This window comes from Corella eumyota, chromosome 6 (genome assembly GCF_963082875.1).
Source record: "Corella eumyota chromosome 6, kaCorEumy4.1, whole genome shotgun sequence".
Taxonomy (NCBI): Eukaryota; Metazoa; Chordata; class Ascidiacea; order Phlebobranchia; family Corellidae; genus Corella; species Corella eumyota.
This window is the reverse complement of record NC_137495.1, coordinates 1,297,436-1,314,287: the sequence shown is the minus strand read 5'-3', so window position 1 is coordinate 1,314,287 and position 16,852 is coordinate 1,297,436. Positions and strand designations below refer to the sequence as shown.

Below are 16,852 nucleotides of genomic sequence, written 5' to 3'. Positions count from 1 at the left end.
TGACCGTTTAAACACAAAAGTTGACTAATTCTAAACTTTAATTAACCTTGAAGAAATAAAAGCTTGAAACAAAAAAATGTTTAAAAATATCTGCGATAATTATTACAATAAATTTGTTAAAAAGTCGTAAGAATACAAATATGGTAATACATTAGGTCGTAACTTGTTGTATTATGTCTTGTTGAAAGAAACTACGTCAACAAATTTTAAAAATAAATCTATATATTTAAAATATTAAAACACTGTTTAAAATTGAAAAGATGACTTTTAGCTATAAAGAATCAGTTTTTAAACTAGGTTCCACGTCTTTATTATTGTTACAAAATCTAACTCTTAATCCATTTTACAAGTTTAATAAAAAAAATTTTTTGCTGGTATTAGTTCCTATCCAAGGAGGAATTAAACTTACTGAATTTAAGAACATTTATGTCATTTGTTAGTCAATAAGTGAAATACCTAATCACCATACTATTGCAAGGTTTTCTTACTTTTAAAACAATTTCTAAAAACAGAAAATTTAAGATTTAAAACCTTTTTAAAATCAAAACACAACTATCATTGTGACGTCACAAAAAACCACTTGTTTGTATAAGGCGACAACTTGATTATTATTTTGTTCATTTTTCGACAAAACACAACAGAGAAAATAGATCACAAAAAGGTACCTATATTGGTGATTCCCTAAGATTTTTGATGACGTAATGTTAGAATGCACCTTAAGATGGCGCAATGGAGCGTTATTGCTTTGTGTATTAAGTACGTGAAAATGTGAAGGCACAGAAATGAGAATTTCTTTTTTTTTTATTCGAATACGTCACATAGCATGACGTCATAGTGATGTAGGAAAAGCACCTGAATGCTCTGATATTAAAGAACTTGATTTTACGTAAAATTTTGAAGAAAGATATAAATATGAGCTGGAAACACTCTCCTATTATGACGTCATAAAAGCAAATTGTTACAAAATACATTCAGCAAATTAATTGAACTACGAAGTCGCCGAATTTTCGACAAAATAAGAAACAGGTGACGTAATGCGTGCAAATACAATTGTGACGTACCTGCTATTCATTTATGACGTCATCAAAGAATCATCACGTCAATAAACAATAATACGAAAGCAATAATTCTACGTCTAATTGTGACGTCATATGACATCACAACACAACAATCGATGTCATCAAAAATAAACCGTTTACTACAACAACACTTAAATAAATAGATGACGTCATAACCAGAATAATGACGTCATGTTCCGCGGCAAAATAAGCAATAAATTAAACCAAGCGAAATAGCATGACGAAGCAAAAATCGACCTCTTTATCGCCCAAATCTAGGTTCGTAATTACCCGATAGAATGATAGATATAATTACTCGATAAAAGAACCCGATAGAATGTCATTTCTGTACGCACCAAGCACAGATGGAGACAGTATTTGGACCGGTAGATCAGGGTTCGAATCCTCGCCAGGGCAAATGGGGCATGGAAATTCTATTTCTTCGTTCCCGACCGCAAAATCAAAAAGATCAACATCTTTATCGCCCAAATCTAGGTTCGTAATTAGCTTAATTAGTACCCTTGAATGTTATCTGATTGTTAATTGCATATAAATATATTTAGATCCTCGTCGTTTGGGGGGTTTCCAAAAACAAACAAAACTCCACAAAGAAAACCCCCCGAAATGATACCGCCCCCACTTCGCCGACTCTAACCTTTGTGAGTGATGAATTTCCAGAAAGTGGCGCTGCAGCATCATCTAGCGGTAACAAAAAATGTCAACGATCTCTCGCCGTAACCCGGGTTAGTTTTGACGTAAGTTCGGGCGAAGAGAGAGAACCCAAAAACGAAGGGGAAGAAGAAGGGGTGTTCTACTCGAGTGATTACATTCAAGAAGATTAACTATCAGGAAAAAGGTAAAAATTTACGCTGAAATTTTTTTTAACGCTGATCTTGAATACTTTGTTTTTAATTAGAACATCGGGAATACCATCGCCGGAAAACGAGGAACCAAGCCCGGAAAAATCAATCAATCTACCGAGCCCACCAAGCAGTCCATCCCTCCCTTCCCCTTTTCATCACGAGGTAAAATTAAACTTTAATTTGAGTAGTCTATGGGTATAACTTATGCGTCAAATTTTTACGCATTTTTCTAACGATTTGCTATTTAAATCGTTAGATAAAGTTCTTACCAAAAGAAAATAATTATTTTTTTGAACCTAAAGTTTTACTTCATAATTTTTGACAGAGAACAACGGGGAAAACTTCCCGTGTTTGTAGTAACTGGAAGCGATGAAACAGGGGACGAAACGACCGGGTCCGAGATGTCCATCGAATACGACCCTACGCATCTAGCGACCACGCCTCCAAGCATGGTCAAGTCGTCCTTCGTCGAATTGACCCCGGGACGTGGTGGAAAATTTACGCGGGAAAGCGAGCATTCACCCCCGCCAAGGCCACAGTCACAACCAACGTTTAAAGAAATGTCATTATCACCTCCAAAGCAATCAAATAAAAAGAAACGTTCTAGTTTAGTGTAGAAAAAACATTGACCTAAATGGACAAATTTATTATCTCAAGAAAAGGCCTTAATCACAAATGCATAATCGTAAAACGCAGTCGACAACTTGTTTTTTTCATATGCTGAACCAACAACTGTGAATTATTGCTACTAAGTATTATTAAATTGTGTTAGTTGAATACTGTATAAAGTGCCATATATTTATAGTTTAATCTATAGTTTTATGTAAATATTTTTCTGTAAAGAAAATAAAAAAATTTCTAAATAATTATTTTTTAAGTTTGAATAATTCAAGATTTATTTGTTAAATGATTTGTAAATAAACCCCCCTAACTGAAAATAACCAATTTTAATGATATACAACAGAAGATTAAAAACCTAGATATACAAACGAAATATTTCATATAAAATTTAACTTACAAAATCACTAATTTCTGTTGAAACAAACAAGTTTAAACGGAGAGGAATAGAAGCAAAGTTCAATAAAAACTGTAAATACAATCATTCTAACTTAAAATTTTCAAACTTATTTAGAAAACAAATTTAAAGGGTTTACCCAAAATGGTAAACTTTATAATAAAAATTAGTGAATGTTACATATATATGTATTTCCACTTAAATTATCGTAGGCAAATATCAGTTGAGAGTTGCAACCTTATTATGACAATTTAAATGCAGACCGTAGGGATTTACAATTTGACAAGACAATTTAAATTTAGCTTGTGGGACGATTAATCAAGTTAAATAAAGTTTAAAAAGATTATATATATATATAAAAAAACAACAAAAAGAAGGAGTTTAAACCATATCACATTTGCAGATACATTGTTTAACCCTTTTTGTAATTTCGTTTTATATTTAATAAACTGCTGGTAGTATGGTATGTTTTTACAACATTATTGAATTTTAAAACTTGTAAAATTTTAGAGTATTTTTTTTCTATTCTACATTGAAATCTATATAATTTTCCTCAGGTTTTGAAATCTCTAAAACATAAAATTTAACAATTAGAAACTAAAATTTCTAAAGTTTAAAACATAAGTTAAGAATATATTAACAAAAAGTACTAAAAAGTCAAATCTTAGTCTATTTTTTTGTTTAAAAATTAAACAACATTAGTTATATTTAAACGGATATACCTTCGTAAACTCTGTTTTGAATGGAATTTAAATATTCACCTTCGCTAGAATTAAACCCAGTACCTCTGGGTGCCGATCTTTCTGCAAAACGTAAATTTATAAACATATTAACAAAATGTACTAAAAACCCAAATTTTTAACAATTTTTTTGTCTTAAAATTAAACTTCAATAGGTATATTTAAACTAATACCTTCAAAAACTCTGTTTTGATTAACATTTGCATATTGACCTTCGCCGGGATTGTTACCAGTACCTCTGGATGGAAAAGATCGATCATTGTTCTGCTTGATTTGAGTTTTGTGTCTTGAAAAAATAGTTTTTATTTAAAATCTGGTTTAAAGTACTTAATAGTTGGTTTGTTAGTTTACCTTTTGTACAAAAAGACAAGAATTGTGGTAAGAATGATCAAAAAAACTACCCCGACAACAATTCCAACAATTAAACCAACATTGCTTGACTCTGGTGTAAGGCCTAAAAAAGATAAAATAATAAAGCACAATGTATCATAAAAAAATTTACACAGCTCTAACAAACCTTTTTTAGTAAATTGGGTAGCTTGGCTTTGCAGAACAAATATTGATCCATTTTGTAAAGGAGTTGTCACAATACCAAACATGCTAGAAAGTATTACAAAAATATTAAAACCTGTTAAAAACTGATGTTTTTGGGTTATTTTGTAAGTACACACCTGTATGTTTTGCCTGCAATAAGTTTTCTGTTGACAGCAACAATAACAGAATTCCTTGGATTAGCGATGGATCTTTTACTTGTGTGTTTAGTAATATCACAAGTTGTAATTCTTTCATCTCCCAGTGTGATTGTTTGTTTGTCTTCAACACTGATACATTTAAATATAAATTAGAATCAACATCATGTTATTAGAATGTCAGAGCTTTTAATTTAGTTTACAACATTATTTTTTTTAAATCATATCATTTTGGAAAAGATTTTAACTTGTACCTTTTTAATACAAGAGCAAAATAGGCTTGGTTTTCATTGTTAGTTAAATCTGTTGCTATTAAAATATCATCCAGAGAAATATTTTCATTCAATTTTGTTGAATTCTCTTCACTTTCACATCTTACCACTACCATGTAACAACTATAAAAAATATTAAGTAAAACATTTTACAAAATAAGTTAAGATATTTTACTACATTAAAAAAACAAATGGGGTAGTACCTTGTTTAGGGGAATACCCTTAATATTACAAACCTTATTGATCCATTTACTTCATTAACTGCAGAAAGTTGAACATTAATTGTGTTTTCATTTAAATTATCAGTTTCCACTACAGGCTGGCTTGGTGCAACTAAAATATATTTTTTAGTTAATATTCAATTTTTTGGTTCATCATAAAGTTAATAAACAATGATTAAACTGACCACTAGTTGCTGATGGAGGTAGCTCACATCTTCCGAGAGCAAATACAGAGTTTCCGACTCCTAAACAAGTTTGAGGATAAACCGAAATGTTGTGGCGACGATTGGGGAGAGCAGAAAAGGTGAATGATCGAGTTGTTGATGTTACATTTCGGATAAAACTCTCACTTTTAATTGTTGATGTCACAATTTCAACATTGTTCGAAGATGTTGAAACTGGTGATTTTGTAACTTTAATCTGTTAAGTTATATAAGTTAGAATAAAGAAGTTTTAGCTTTAGCTATTTTTAAATCTCACCACAAAGTAGTTAGGAAGAAGATCATTATCAGACCAGGACCATGTCACCAAACAAGTTTCATTTATTAAACTAACTTCAGCGTTGTCAACTTTTTCTGGTTGAATTTTAGATGTTCTTATTAAATCACTAACAGAAAGACTCTTTGTACATTCATTTGGAGACACTGAAATCTGTAAAAAATAAAACAAAGTTAAACAACAACAAGATGACAGCCAACAGTACAGTCAAATATTTGTGTCTATTATTTTAATATTGCAGACCTGTTTAAAATTGTCTGGTTCAATTTATTATATCATTGAACTGGTTTACTAAAATTAGTTAATGTTTAAGCATAACTCAGAGTTAAAGCAGTGGGGATCAAACCTCAATATTATAAGCCTCATTGGTGCCAAGTTGTTGGAACTGAGTCGAAACATTCAGTTTGTTGGGAGTTACATCAGTGAATGTAGAATAAGTTGAGTTTGAAAGTTGAATTCTGTGAACAACATTAACCAAAGTGGGTGAGGGTGACCATTGGACAGTTAAATTTGTGAAACCAAATCCAACACAGTCTGGAGTTGTTAAACTTAATATAGAGAGCTGGTCTGCGTCTGTGAATTAAAATACTTACTTAACACACTAATTTTTGACTAAACACTCGTCGAGAAAGTTAGAATTTTTACCATTTTTCAATAAAATGGTTGCTTTTAGAAAACAGTTGTTTTTTATTTAAAAACATTGGGCATTATTTACCATTGCATTGCTGTGCTTCTATTGATATTAATTAAATTCATGTGCTTAGTTTAAAAACATTAAAAAAGTTTTGTCTTTAAAATATAATATGCCTTATTAAATTAGAACAATATATTAAATGTTATTCATTTTTAACTTACACTTATATTGACAAATATATTGAGCAGTTTCAAAACAGCCAGTAACCTTCCATCTCCATTCTGTAACTTTACTTATAATCACACAAGGATATGAACTTGATGGTATATCTCGATTCCAATTGGTGTAAGTTAGAGCCTGATTATTTGGCCACAATATCTCATTATTTTTCAATCTTAACCCTATCCATGCTAGAACAAAATAATTTTAAACTTTAGTTTCAAATAAAAATAATATTCTTTTTTAAGTAAATACTTTCTAAATAAATGTTTCATTAATATTATTTTAATTAATGAACCTTTTAAAATTTTTTTTTAAAACACTTATTGTAACAATCTAAATACTCACCTTTATCAGTTACCCAAGGTTCTGCCCATTTTTCAAGAGAAGTTTGTATTTCAGAATTTAAAATGGTGGCAAGATTTCCACCATTTTCTGAGCAGGTTGAGGAAGCATCGTCAGCATTTTTTAAATCAAAATTTTTGGAAAACATAAAATAACTTTGTTGAAGAGTCACATACCAAACTAAAAAACAAGTTCAATATTAATTAAGATGAACCTTACTATTTGTAGCATAAATGTGACAGAGTGCCAAAGCTATCCCACAATAAGGGTGTTAAGTAAGCCTTCTTACATTAAAAACAACAACTATATACAATATAAATTACAAAATCTATTAAACCTTGGTTGATGTTAAAAGTATGGGGTAGACTGCTTGCTACTGCATTGTTCCCAATACAAGAAATATTTCTAGAACCCAAACAACGACCACCACCCACTACAGTTAAGTTACTCGTCACTTCATTTTCAATATTTGAAGTTGTAATCATAAATAGAGAACCACTTTCCCCTCCTATTTTTTGAGTTTCATTGTCAGTTGAAATTGACCATGAAATTGTTGGTAAAGGGTCACCGTTAACTTGGCAAGTTAGTGTAAATGTGTTTGCAAAAACTGGGTCAGTTGGTGAATAAGTTGACTTTACTAAAAGAAATTTAAACTCTAATTTATTGAAGATTAGTTTTTAAAAGTTTATCATTATTATTGTGTGATTTTAATTTTTTTACCCAAAAAATTATAAATTAACTGATATTAATAAAAGAACTTACAAAATTGACATTGATCACCAGTAAATAATTCTGGACAATTACAGAAGGGTCTACCACTGCCATCAAGTGTACAAACTCCCCCATTCAAACAAACATCGCAAGATTCTAGAAATAAAATTTTATCATAAATTGATAGAAGCTAAATATGCAAAGCAAACACATTTTTTTACAAGGCAACATACTTTCGTTTTTTTTTAAATAAGAAAAAAATTTTTAAATAGGTTTAAAAATTGACTTATGTTCACATCTTACAGGATTTAATTAGGTATTCAGTTAACTCACTTTCACATCGATTTCCTAAATAGAAAAGTGTACATGAACAAATCGGGATTCCATCAACAACAGAACAAGTTCCACCATTTAAACAAATATCTGAATCACTACAAGATGCTAAAAAAATTTATAAAAAAATGTTTATGTATTTAAAAAAATTAAAAACAATTTTTAATAAATTTTGCTAGTTTAAAAAAACATTAAAGTTAATTTTTTTATTTAAGTTAAACAGTTTCTATCTATCTTAAAAAGTTGAAAAATTACCTTGACAAATGTAATACATTTTTTGATTCTTTCCATTATCAATCCATTTACCCAAACCCACTCCATAATTATCAGGAAGCATTGTTATTGGATAAACTTGTAAGTAGGAGGGTGGCTGGTCATTAGGGTCACCTGAGTGCCAGTTATTATAACTAGTTGCTCGATTGTATTCAACACCATTCCAAAATAAAACATTTGTATATTTATTTGTCTTTCCACCAGTCCAATAAGCAACACTCCAAAGATTAGAAAATATACTTGTGTCAACAAACTGTTTCCATTCCTCTAGAAACTCGTTAATTTTATCCTGACGTTCTTGAGATCGAATCTCAACAAGTTTACCCCCGGTGTCTCTTAAACAAGCTGCTTGAGAATCATCCCAGTTTAGTAAAGTTGAGTTGTAGAACGTAATATTAGCTCCAGCATCCTGGATAGTGGTAGCTACAAATAAAATCAAGATTTTTAGCTAAAAAATTTAAATTTTTTGCGACCAAAAAGTGAATTCCACGTGACTTTGTTTTGGTACAACATAGAAATACTGTTATTTAAATATATATTTATCCTCGATAACTTCAACTTAATTTAACTTTAAAAATCAATGAAAATAACATTACCTTGTGAAACAACTTCGCTTGTTTTGCACAGAAATAAAATCACCGAAAACAACCCGATTAATTTAAAAACTAACATATTTATTTTCTAAAATGTCGTTGTGTAATTTAATTGTCACGTCATAATTAACTAGAGTGACGACAAACTATTTTTTGTAACAAAGTTTTAAACTAAGATTGCAGACTCACTACACGACCAAAATTAATAAAATTTAAGGTTAAAATTAAGAAAAAAGACCCAGGGCCCCCCAGTTTAAAAAACTAAGCCTATTTAACTGAACATACAAAGCGTATATATATTCTTATTATTTGCCTACAATCTAAGGAAGTTTATTTTCCTTTTAATGGCAGTTTGTTTTAAATTTAACACAATACAATGTAATATTACTGATGCTAAATTTCTTTTGTTTTATTCTTTGCATACAAAAGTTTACTGTGTAAAAAATGCAACTAAGTAACCCAATATAGTAATGGATGAAATCATAACTGTTTTAAACACAAAAGTTGACTAATCCTTACTTTGATTGACCTTAAAGAAATGATAAAGTATGACTTCTTTTGCGTGGTAACAAGAATAAAAAAACTTTTAAACAGTATCTGCAATTAGTATCTAAATTAAAAATAGTTATTAAAAGTTTTGACAAGTGTTATGTTTTGTGTATTGAGTACGAAAGATGTTAAAGGCACAGGAATAAGAATTTTTTTTTTATTAGAATACGTCACAAAGTCATTGTGTGATGTCATTATTTGATTTGTCATGGCTTGGTCACCTTTTTTGTAACAGAGTGGGTATTTATGTGGGCAGTTTAAAAGCTTAAAAAAAGATTTTATATATATATATAAAAACAAATACTAAGTAAAAGTTCCAACCACACCTTTTTATGTTTTTTGTTTTATATTTAATAAAATGCTGGTAGTATGGTATGTTTTTATCAAATGATTGAATTTTCAATCTTGTAAAAAGGTCACAATATATTTTTTCTATTCCCTATTAAAATCTATATAAATTCCATCACGGTTTAAAATCTCTAAAACATAAAATTAAACATTTAAAAATAAAGTTTAAAACATAAGTTGAAAATATATTAACAAAAAATACTAAAAACTTAAATCTTAGCCTATTTTTTTGTTTAAAAATTAAACAACATTAGTTATATTTAAACGAATATACCTTCGTAAACTCTGTTTTGAATGGGATTTAAATATTCACCTTCACTGGGATTGAACCCAGTACCTCTAGGTGTTAATCTTTCTGCAAAACGTAAATTTATAAACTTTTAAACATGAGTCTAAAGTATATTAACAAAATGTACCAAAAACCCAAATCTTAGACATTTTTTGTCTTAAAATTAACTATTATCAAGTATAGGCTATTTAAAAATACCTTCGAAAACTCTGTTTTGAATGGGATTTAAATATTCACCTTCGCCAGGATTAAACTGAATACCTCTGGGTGTCAATCTTCCAGCAAAAGATTGATTAGTTATCTTCTTATTTTGAGTTTTGTGTCTTAAAAAAATAGTTTTTGTTAAATCTGAAACACTTACTTGGTAGGTTAGTTTACCTTTTGCACAAAAAGCCAAGAACTATGGAAAGAATGATCACAAAAACCGCCAGAACAACAATTCCAGTAATTAAGACAATTGTTATGAATGCGAAGGCTAAAAAAGACAAAATAATAAAGCAAAATGTATCATATAATGTAGATAAGTTCTTTCAACCAACCTTTTTTAGTAAATTGGGTAGCTTGGCTTTGCAGAACAGATATTGATCCATTTTGTAAAGGAGTTGTCACAATAACAAACATGCTAGAAAGTATTACAAAAATATTAAAATCTATTAAAAACTGATGTTTTTGGGGTATTTTCTACTAATTGACACAAACCTATATGTTTTGCCTGCAATAAGTTTTTTGTTGTTTGCAACAAACACAGAATTCTTTGGATTAGCGATGGATCTTTTACTTGTGTGTTTAGTAATATCACAAGTTGTAATTCTTTCATCTCCCAGTGTGATTGTTTGTTTGTCTTTAACACTGATACATTTAAATATAAATTAGAATCAACATCATGTTATTAGAATGTCAAAGCTCTTAATTTTGTTTACAATATTGTTTTTATTAAATCCTATTACATTTTAACTTGTACCTTTTTAATACAAGAGCAAAATAGGCTTGATTTTCATTGTTAGTTAAAACTGTTGCTGCTAAAATATCATCCAGAGAAATATTTTCATTCAATTTTGTTGAATTCTCTTCACTTTCACATCTTACCACTACCATGTAACAACTATAAAAAATATTAAGTAAAACATTTTACAAAATAAGTTAAGATATTTTACTACATTAAAAAAACAAATGGGGTAGTACCTTGTTTAGGGGAATACCCTTAATATTACAAACCTTATTGATCCATTTACTTCATTAACTGCAGAAAGTTGAACATTAATTGTGTTTTCATTTAAATTATCAGTTTCCACTACAGGCTGGCTTGGTGCAACTAAAATATATTTTTTAGTTAATATTCAATTTTTTGGTTCATCATAAAGTTAATAAACAATGATTAAACTGACCACTAGGTGCTGATGGAGGTAGCTCACATCTTCCGAGAGCAAATACAGAGTTTCCGACTCCTAAGTTTCCGACTCCCAGAGTTTCCGACTCCCAAGTTTGAGGATAAACCGAAATGTTGTGGCGACGATTGGGGAGAGCAGAAAAGGTGAATGATCGAGTTGTTGATGTTACATTTCGGATAAAACTCTCACTTTTAATTGTTGATGTCACAATTTCAACATTGTTCGAAGATGTTGAAACTGGTGATTTTGTAACTTTAATCTGTTAAGTTATATAAGTTAGAATAAAGAAGTTTTAGCTTTAGCTATTTTTAAATCTCACCACAAAGTAGTTAGGAAGAAGATCATTATCAGACCAGGACCATGTCACCAAACAAGTTTCATTTATTAAACTAACTTCAGCGTTGTCAACTTTTTCTGGTTGAATTTTAGATGTTCTTATTAAATCACTAACAGAAAGACTCTTTGTGCATTCATTTGGTGACACTGAAATCTGTAAAAAATAAAACAAAGTTAAACAACAACAAGATGACAGCCAACAGTACAGTCAAATATTTGTGTATATTATTTTAATACTGCAGCCCTGTTTAAAATTGTCTGTTTCAATTTATTATATCATTGACCTGGTATACTTAAATTAGTTAATGTTTAAGCATAACTCAGAGTTAAAGTAGTGGGGATTAAACCTCAATAGTATAAGCCTCATTGGTGCCAAGTTGTTGGAACTGAGTCGAAACATTCAGTTTGTTGGGAGTTACATCAGTGAATGTAGAGTAAGTTGAGTTTGAAAGTTGAATTCTGTGAACAACATCAACCAAAATGGGTGAGGGTGACCATTGGACAGTTAAACTTGTGAAACCAAATCCAACACAGTCTGGAGTTGTTAAACTTAATATAGAGGGCTGGTCTGCGTCTGTGAATTAAAATACTTACTTAACACACTAATTTTTGACTAAACACTCGTCGAGAAAGTTAGAATTTTTACAATTTTTCAATAAAATGGTTGCTTTTAGAAAACAGTTGTTTTTTATTTAAAAACATTAGCCATTGTTTACCATTGTATTGCTGTGCTTCTATTGATATTAATTGAATTCATGTGCTTGGTTTAATAACAATAAAAAAGTTTTGTCTTTAAAATATAATATGCCTTAATAAATTAGAACAATATATTAAATGTTATTCCTTTTTAACTTACACTTATATTGACAAATATATTGAGCAGTGTTAGAACAGTTAGTAACCCTCCATCTCCAATCTGTTACTCTACTCATAATCACACAAGGATATGAACTTGATGGTATATCTCGATTCCAATTAGTGTAAGTTAGAGCCTGATTATTTGGCCACAATATCTGACTATTTTTCAATCTTAACCCTATCCATGCTAGAACAAAATAATTTTAAACTTTAGTTTCAAAGTAAAACTAAGTTTCATTGCCATTTGAGATTGACCATGAAATTGTTGGTAATGGGTCACCGTTAACTTGGCAAGTTAGTGTAAATGTGTTTGCAAAAACTGGGTCAGTTGGTGAATAAGTTGACTTTACTAAAAGAAATTTAAACTCTAATTTATTGAAGATTAGTTTTTAAAAGTTTGTCATTATTATTGTGTGATTTTAATTTTTTTACCAAAAAAATTATAAATTAACTGATATTAATAAAAGAACTTACAAAATTGACATTGATCACCAGTAAATAATTCTGGACAATTACAGAAGGGTCTACCACTGCCATCAAGTGTACAAACTCCCCCATTTAAACAAACATCGCAAGATTCTAGAAACAAAATTTTATCATAAATTGATTGATAGAAGCTAAATATACAAAGCAAACACATTTTTTTACAAGGCAACATACTTTTGTTAAAAAAAATATTATAAAAACTTTATAGGTTTAAAAATTGACTTAAGTTCACATCTTACAGGATTTAATTAGGTATTCAGTTAACTCACTTTCACATCGATTTCCTGAATAGAAAAGTGGACATGAACAGACTGGGATTCCATTAACAACAGAACAAGTTCCACCATTTAAACAAATATCTGAATCACTACAAGATGCTAAAAAAATATTTAAAAAAAATTAAAAACAATTTTTAATAGATTTTGCTAGTTTAAAAAAACATTAAAGTTAATTTTTTTATTTAAGTTAAACAATTTTTATCTATCTTAAAAAGTTGAAAAATTACCTTGACAAATGTAATACATTTCTTGAAGCCTTCCATTATCAAGCCATTTACCCAAACCCACTCCTAGATTATCAGGAAAGATTGTTATTGGATAAACTTGTAAGTAGGAGGGTGGAGAGTCATTAGGTTCACCTGGGCGCCAGTTATTATAACTGTTTGCTTGATTGTATTGGACACCATTCCAAAAATAAGTATTTGCATCTCTATCTGTCTTTCCACCTGCCCAATAACCAACATTCCAAAGACCAGAAAATATACTTGTGTCAACAAACTGTTTCCATTGCTCTAGAAACTCGTTAATTTTATCCTGACGTTGTTTGGACCAAATCTCAACAAGTTTACCCCCGGTGTCTCTTAAACAAGCTGCTTGGGCATCATCCCAGTTCAGTAAAGTTGTGTTGTAGAACGTGATATTGGCCCCAGCGTCATGGATAGTGGTAGCTACAAATAAAATCAAGATTTTTAGCTAAAAAATTTTAAATTTTTTGCGACCAAAAAGTAAATTCCACGTGACTTTGTTTTGGTACAACATAGAAATACTATTATTTAAATATATATTTATCCTCGATGACTTCAACTTTATTTAACTTTAAAAATAACATTACCTTGTGAAACAACTTCGCTTGTTTTGCACAGAAATAAAATCACCAAATACAACCCAATTAATTTAAAAACAAACATATTTATTTTCTAAAATGTCGTTGTGTAATTTAATTGCACGTCATGATTAACTAGAGTGACAACAAACTCCTTTTTGTTACAAAGTTTTAAACTAAGATTGCAGACTCACTACACGACCAAATTTAATAAAATTTAAGGTTAAGACTAAGAAAAAAGACCCAGAGCCTCTTGGTTTAAAAAACTAAGCCTATTTAACTGAACACACAAAGCGTATATACTTCCTTATTGTTCACATACAAAGCGTATATACTTTCTTATTATTTGCCTACAATCTAAGGAAGTTTGTTTTCCTTTTAATGGCAGTTTGTTTTAAATTTAACACAATACAATGTGATATTACTAATGCTAAATTTCTTTTGTTTTATTCTTTGCATACAAAAGTTTATTGTGTAAAAAATGCAACTTAGTAATCCAATGTAGTAATGGATGAAATCATAACTGATTTAAACACAAAAGTTGACTAATCCTTACTTTGATTACCCTTAAAGAAATGATAAAGTATGACTTCTTTTGCTTAGTAACAAGAATAAAAAACTTTTGAACAGTATCTACAATTATTATTAAATTAAAAATAATTATTAACAGTATACATAAGGTTGTCATTTTTTGGTTTGTTTTGTTAAGTTAAAAGGACAAAACGCATTTTAAAAATAAATGAACAAGTTTAAAACACTTTAAAAAGGGATAAAAAATAAGCTTTTATTTCCTATCTTTGTCACAATTAAAAACCTATCTTTTATTTCATTTTTAACTTAAAAAAACTTGTTCATATAAGGCGACAACTTGATTAATGTTTTGTTCGTTATTTCAACAAAACACAACAGAGAAAATAGATCACAAAAAGGTACTAATATTGGTGATTCCTCCAGATTTTTTATGTTAGAATGCACCTTACTATTAGGATAGAGTGTTATGTTTTGTGTACTGAGTACGAAAGATGTTAAAGGCACAGAAATAAGAATTTTTATTAGAATCTGGTACAAAGTCATTGTGTGATTTGTCATGAATTGGTCACCTTATTTGTAACTGAGTGGTTATTTTTGTGAAAAAATTAAACAACATTAGCTATATTTATTTAAAATTAAACAACATTAGCTATATTTAAACGAATACCTTCGTAAACTCTGTTTTGAATGGGATTTAAATATTCACCTTTATAACATACCAATTCTTTAATTTTAATGACGTCGCTATAAACTATTTATGACGTCGCTATAACCTATTTATGACGTCGCTATAACCTATTTATGACGTCACACAGAGAATTAGAGAAGCAATACAACGCGGTGTGCGAACGAAATAATTGGTTGGAAAATCGAATCAATTCGCTACAGCGAGAAATCGAGTTGCTAAGAGATAAGAACCAGTTGTTACAGGAGCAACGGAATACGGCTGAGCATGAGGCTACTAAACTGAGAGAAGACATGAAAGTATGGGGTTGTTTAAACTTAGAATAGCATCTAAAATACAATTTACTTTGTAGGCAAACTTTACTTTAAGTAAAAATGTTTAATAATAACATGACGTCATTTTCTTTTTAATGACGTCATTTTAATTTATCATTAACATTACGTCAGTTTCATTTTAATGACGTCACTCTAATTTATCATTAACATTACGTCAGTTTTCTTTTTAATGACAACATTTTAGATCAGTAGTAACATGACGTCAGTTAACTCTATATGACGTCTTTATAATTCAGTAGTAACATTACGTCAGTTTTCTTTTTAATGACGTGATTTTAATTTATCATTAACATTACGTCAGTTTACTTTTAATGACGTCATTTCAATTCAGGAATTGCAGATCAACTCGAAAGGATCAAAACAAAGAAACGAAGTTAAAAATATTCACCTGCAACATAGTAACGCTGAAAAAGTTCAGCAGGTAGGCACTTAAAACTTAAAAGTAAACACTTTTTTATCACTTTTAACCAGGAAAAATTTATTGTGTTATTTTAAAATAAATAAAAACTCTTTGAAACAATTTTAGATTCGAATATTATTTAATAACTTAAAAAACAAAGATTAAAATTTGCCAAAAAATCCAAAACTGTTTCACTGAAAAAATGACGTAATCATGATTTACTGTGACGTCATATGTTAACAAGTTTATCGTATTTGAAATTATTTTTAGATCATTGATTTGGAGCGAGATTTGAGTAAGAAAAAACAAATTATCCACGCGATGGCGCGAGAGATGGAGTCCATGCAGAAAAAGTCGGATAAAAGTAAAATAACTTCTTTCATGAAAAAGTTAAGAAGGGGAAGCCACGGGGACAATAACAAGTAATATAGGCTTATTTAATATAGGCTTACAGTAAACGTATACCATTTAAAACTTCTTTTGTTTCCGACTCCTCCCGTTTCCTTTTCCAGTGCCCTCTTTTGATCCCGGTCATGACAGAACCATAGGTATTAATTTTAGCCCCCTTTTTCGCCCTAAAGTAGGTAATCTAGAGGATAATTTGCACCTGGTTTTGTTAAACAAGCAACAGAACTATGGTCAAATTCATTTAAATCTTCCTTCCCCATACTAACTTTACTCATTGTTTTAAATTTACGTAGTCTTAAAGAATCTCTGATATTAAGGATAATTACGTACTGTAAGTTGTTGCGTACAAAATAGTGAGCCTGGTAAAATACAGCTAATAGAAAAGATTTGTAACGAAATTGTTATTCTGCGATTCAATAGCAAACAAGAACCCGATAGAATGTCATTTCTGTACGCACCAAGCACAGATGGAGACAGTATTTGGACCGGTAGGTCAGGGTTCGAATCTTCGCCAGGGCAACTGGGGCATGGAAATTCTATTTCATTGTTCCCGACCGCAAAATCAAAAAGATCGACCTCTTTATCGCCCAAATCTAGGTTCGTAATTAGCTTAATTAGTACCCTTGAATGTTATCTGATTGTTAATTGCATATAAATATATTTAGATCTTCGTC

At 29.9% G+C, this 16,852-nt stretch overlaps 2 protein-coding genes across 2 annotated transcripts; both read right to left on the bottom strand.

Annotated features, from left to right (window-relative positions):
* Nucleotides 1-2,985: 2,985 nt before the first annotated feature.
* LOC145755140 (uncharacterized) lies at nucleotides 2,986-8,548 on the bottom strand. The gene is made up of 18 exons (XM_082571354.1): nucleotides 8,468-8,548; nucleotides 7,854-8,294; nucleotides 7,599-7,706; nucleotides 7,317-7,421; nucleotides 6,892-7,191; nucleotides 6,558-6,734; nucleotides 6,212-6,400; nucleotides 5,703-5,929; nucleotides 5,339-5,509; nucleotides 5,044-5,278; nucleotides 4,874-4,970; nucleotides 4,620-4,760; nucleotides 4,348-4,497; nucleotides 4,194-4,276; nucleotides 4,028-4,130; nucleotides 3,850-3,962; nucleotides 3,659-3,739; nucleotides 2,986-3,505 (listed from the first exon to the last, which is right to left on the bottom strand). Exons 1-18 carry the CDS (start codon nucleotides 8,541-8,543, stop codon nucleotides 3,459-3,461), a joined length of 2,844 nt encoding a protein of 947 aa, XP_082427480.1. The 5' UTR covers nucleotides 8,544-8,548; the 3' UTR covers nucleotides 2,986-3,458.
* A 582-nt stretch (nucleotides 8,549-9,130) lies between these two features.
* LOC145755288 (uncharacterized) lies at nucleotides 9,131-13,905 on the bottom strand. Its single transcript, XM_082571514.1, has 16 exons — nucleotides 13,829-13,905; nucleotides 13,224-13,664; nucleotides 12,988-13,095; nucleotides 12,707-12,811; nucleotides 12,231-12,419; nucleotides 11,722-11,948; nucleotides 11,358-11,528; nucleotides 11,036-11,297; nucleotides 10,866-10,962; nucleotides 10,612-10,752; nucleotides 10,350-10,499; nucleotides 10,190-10,272; nucleotides 10,029-10,125; nucleotides 9,849-9,973; nucleotides 9,636-9,716; nucleotides 9,131-9,492 (listed from the first exon to the last, which is right to left on the bottom strand). The coding sequence occupies exons 1-16, from the start codon at nucleotides 13,902-13,904 to the stop codon at nucleotides 9,446-9,448; spliced, it is 2,400 nt and encodes a 799-aa protein (XP_082427640.1). The 5' UTR covers nucleotide 13,905; the 3' UTR covers nucleotides 9,131-9,445.
* Nucleotides 13,906-16,852: the final 2,947 nt, after the last annotated feature.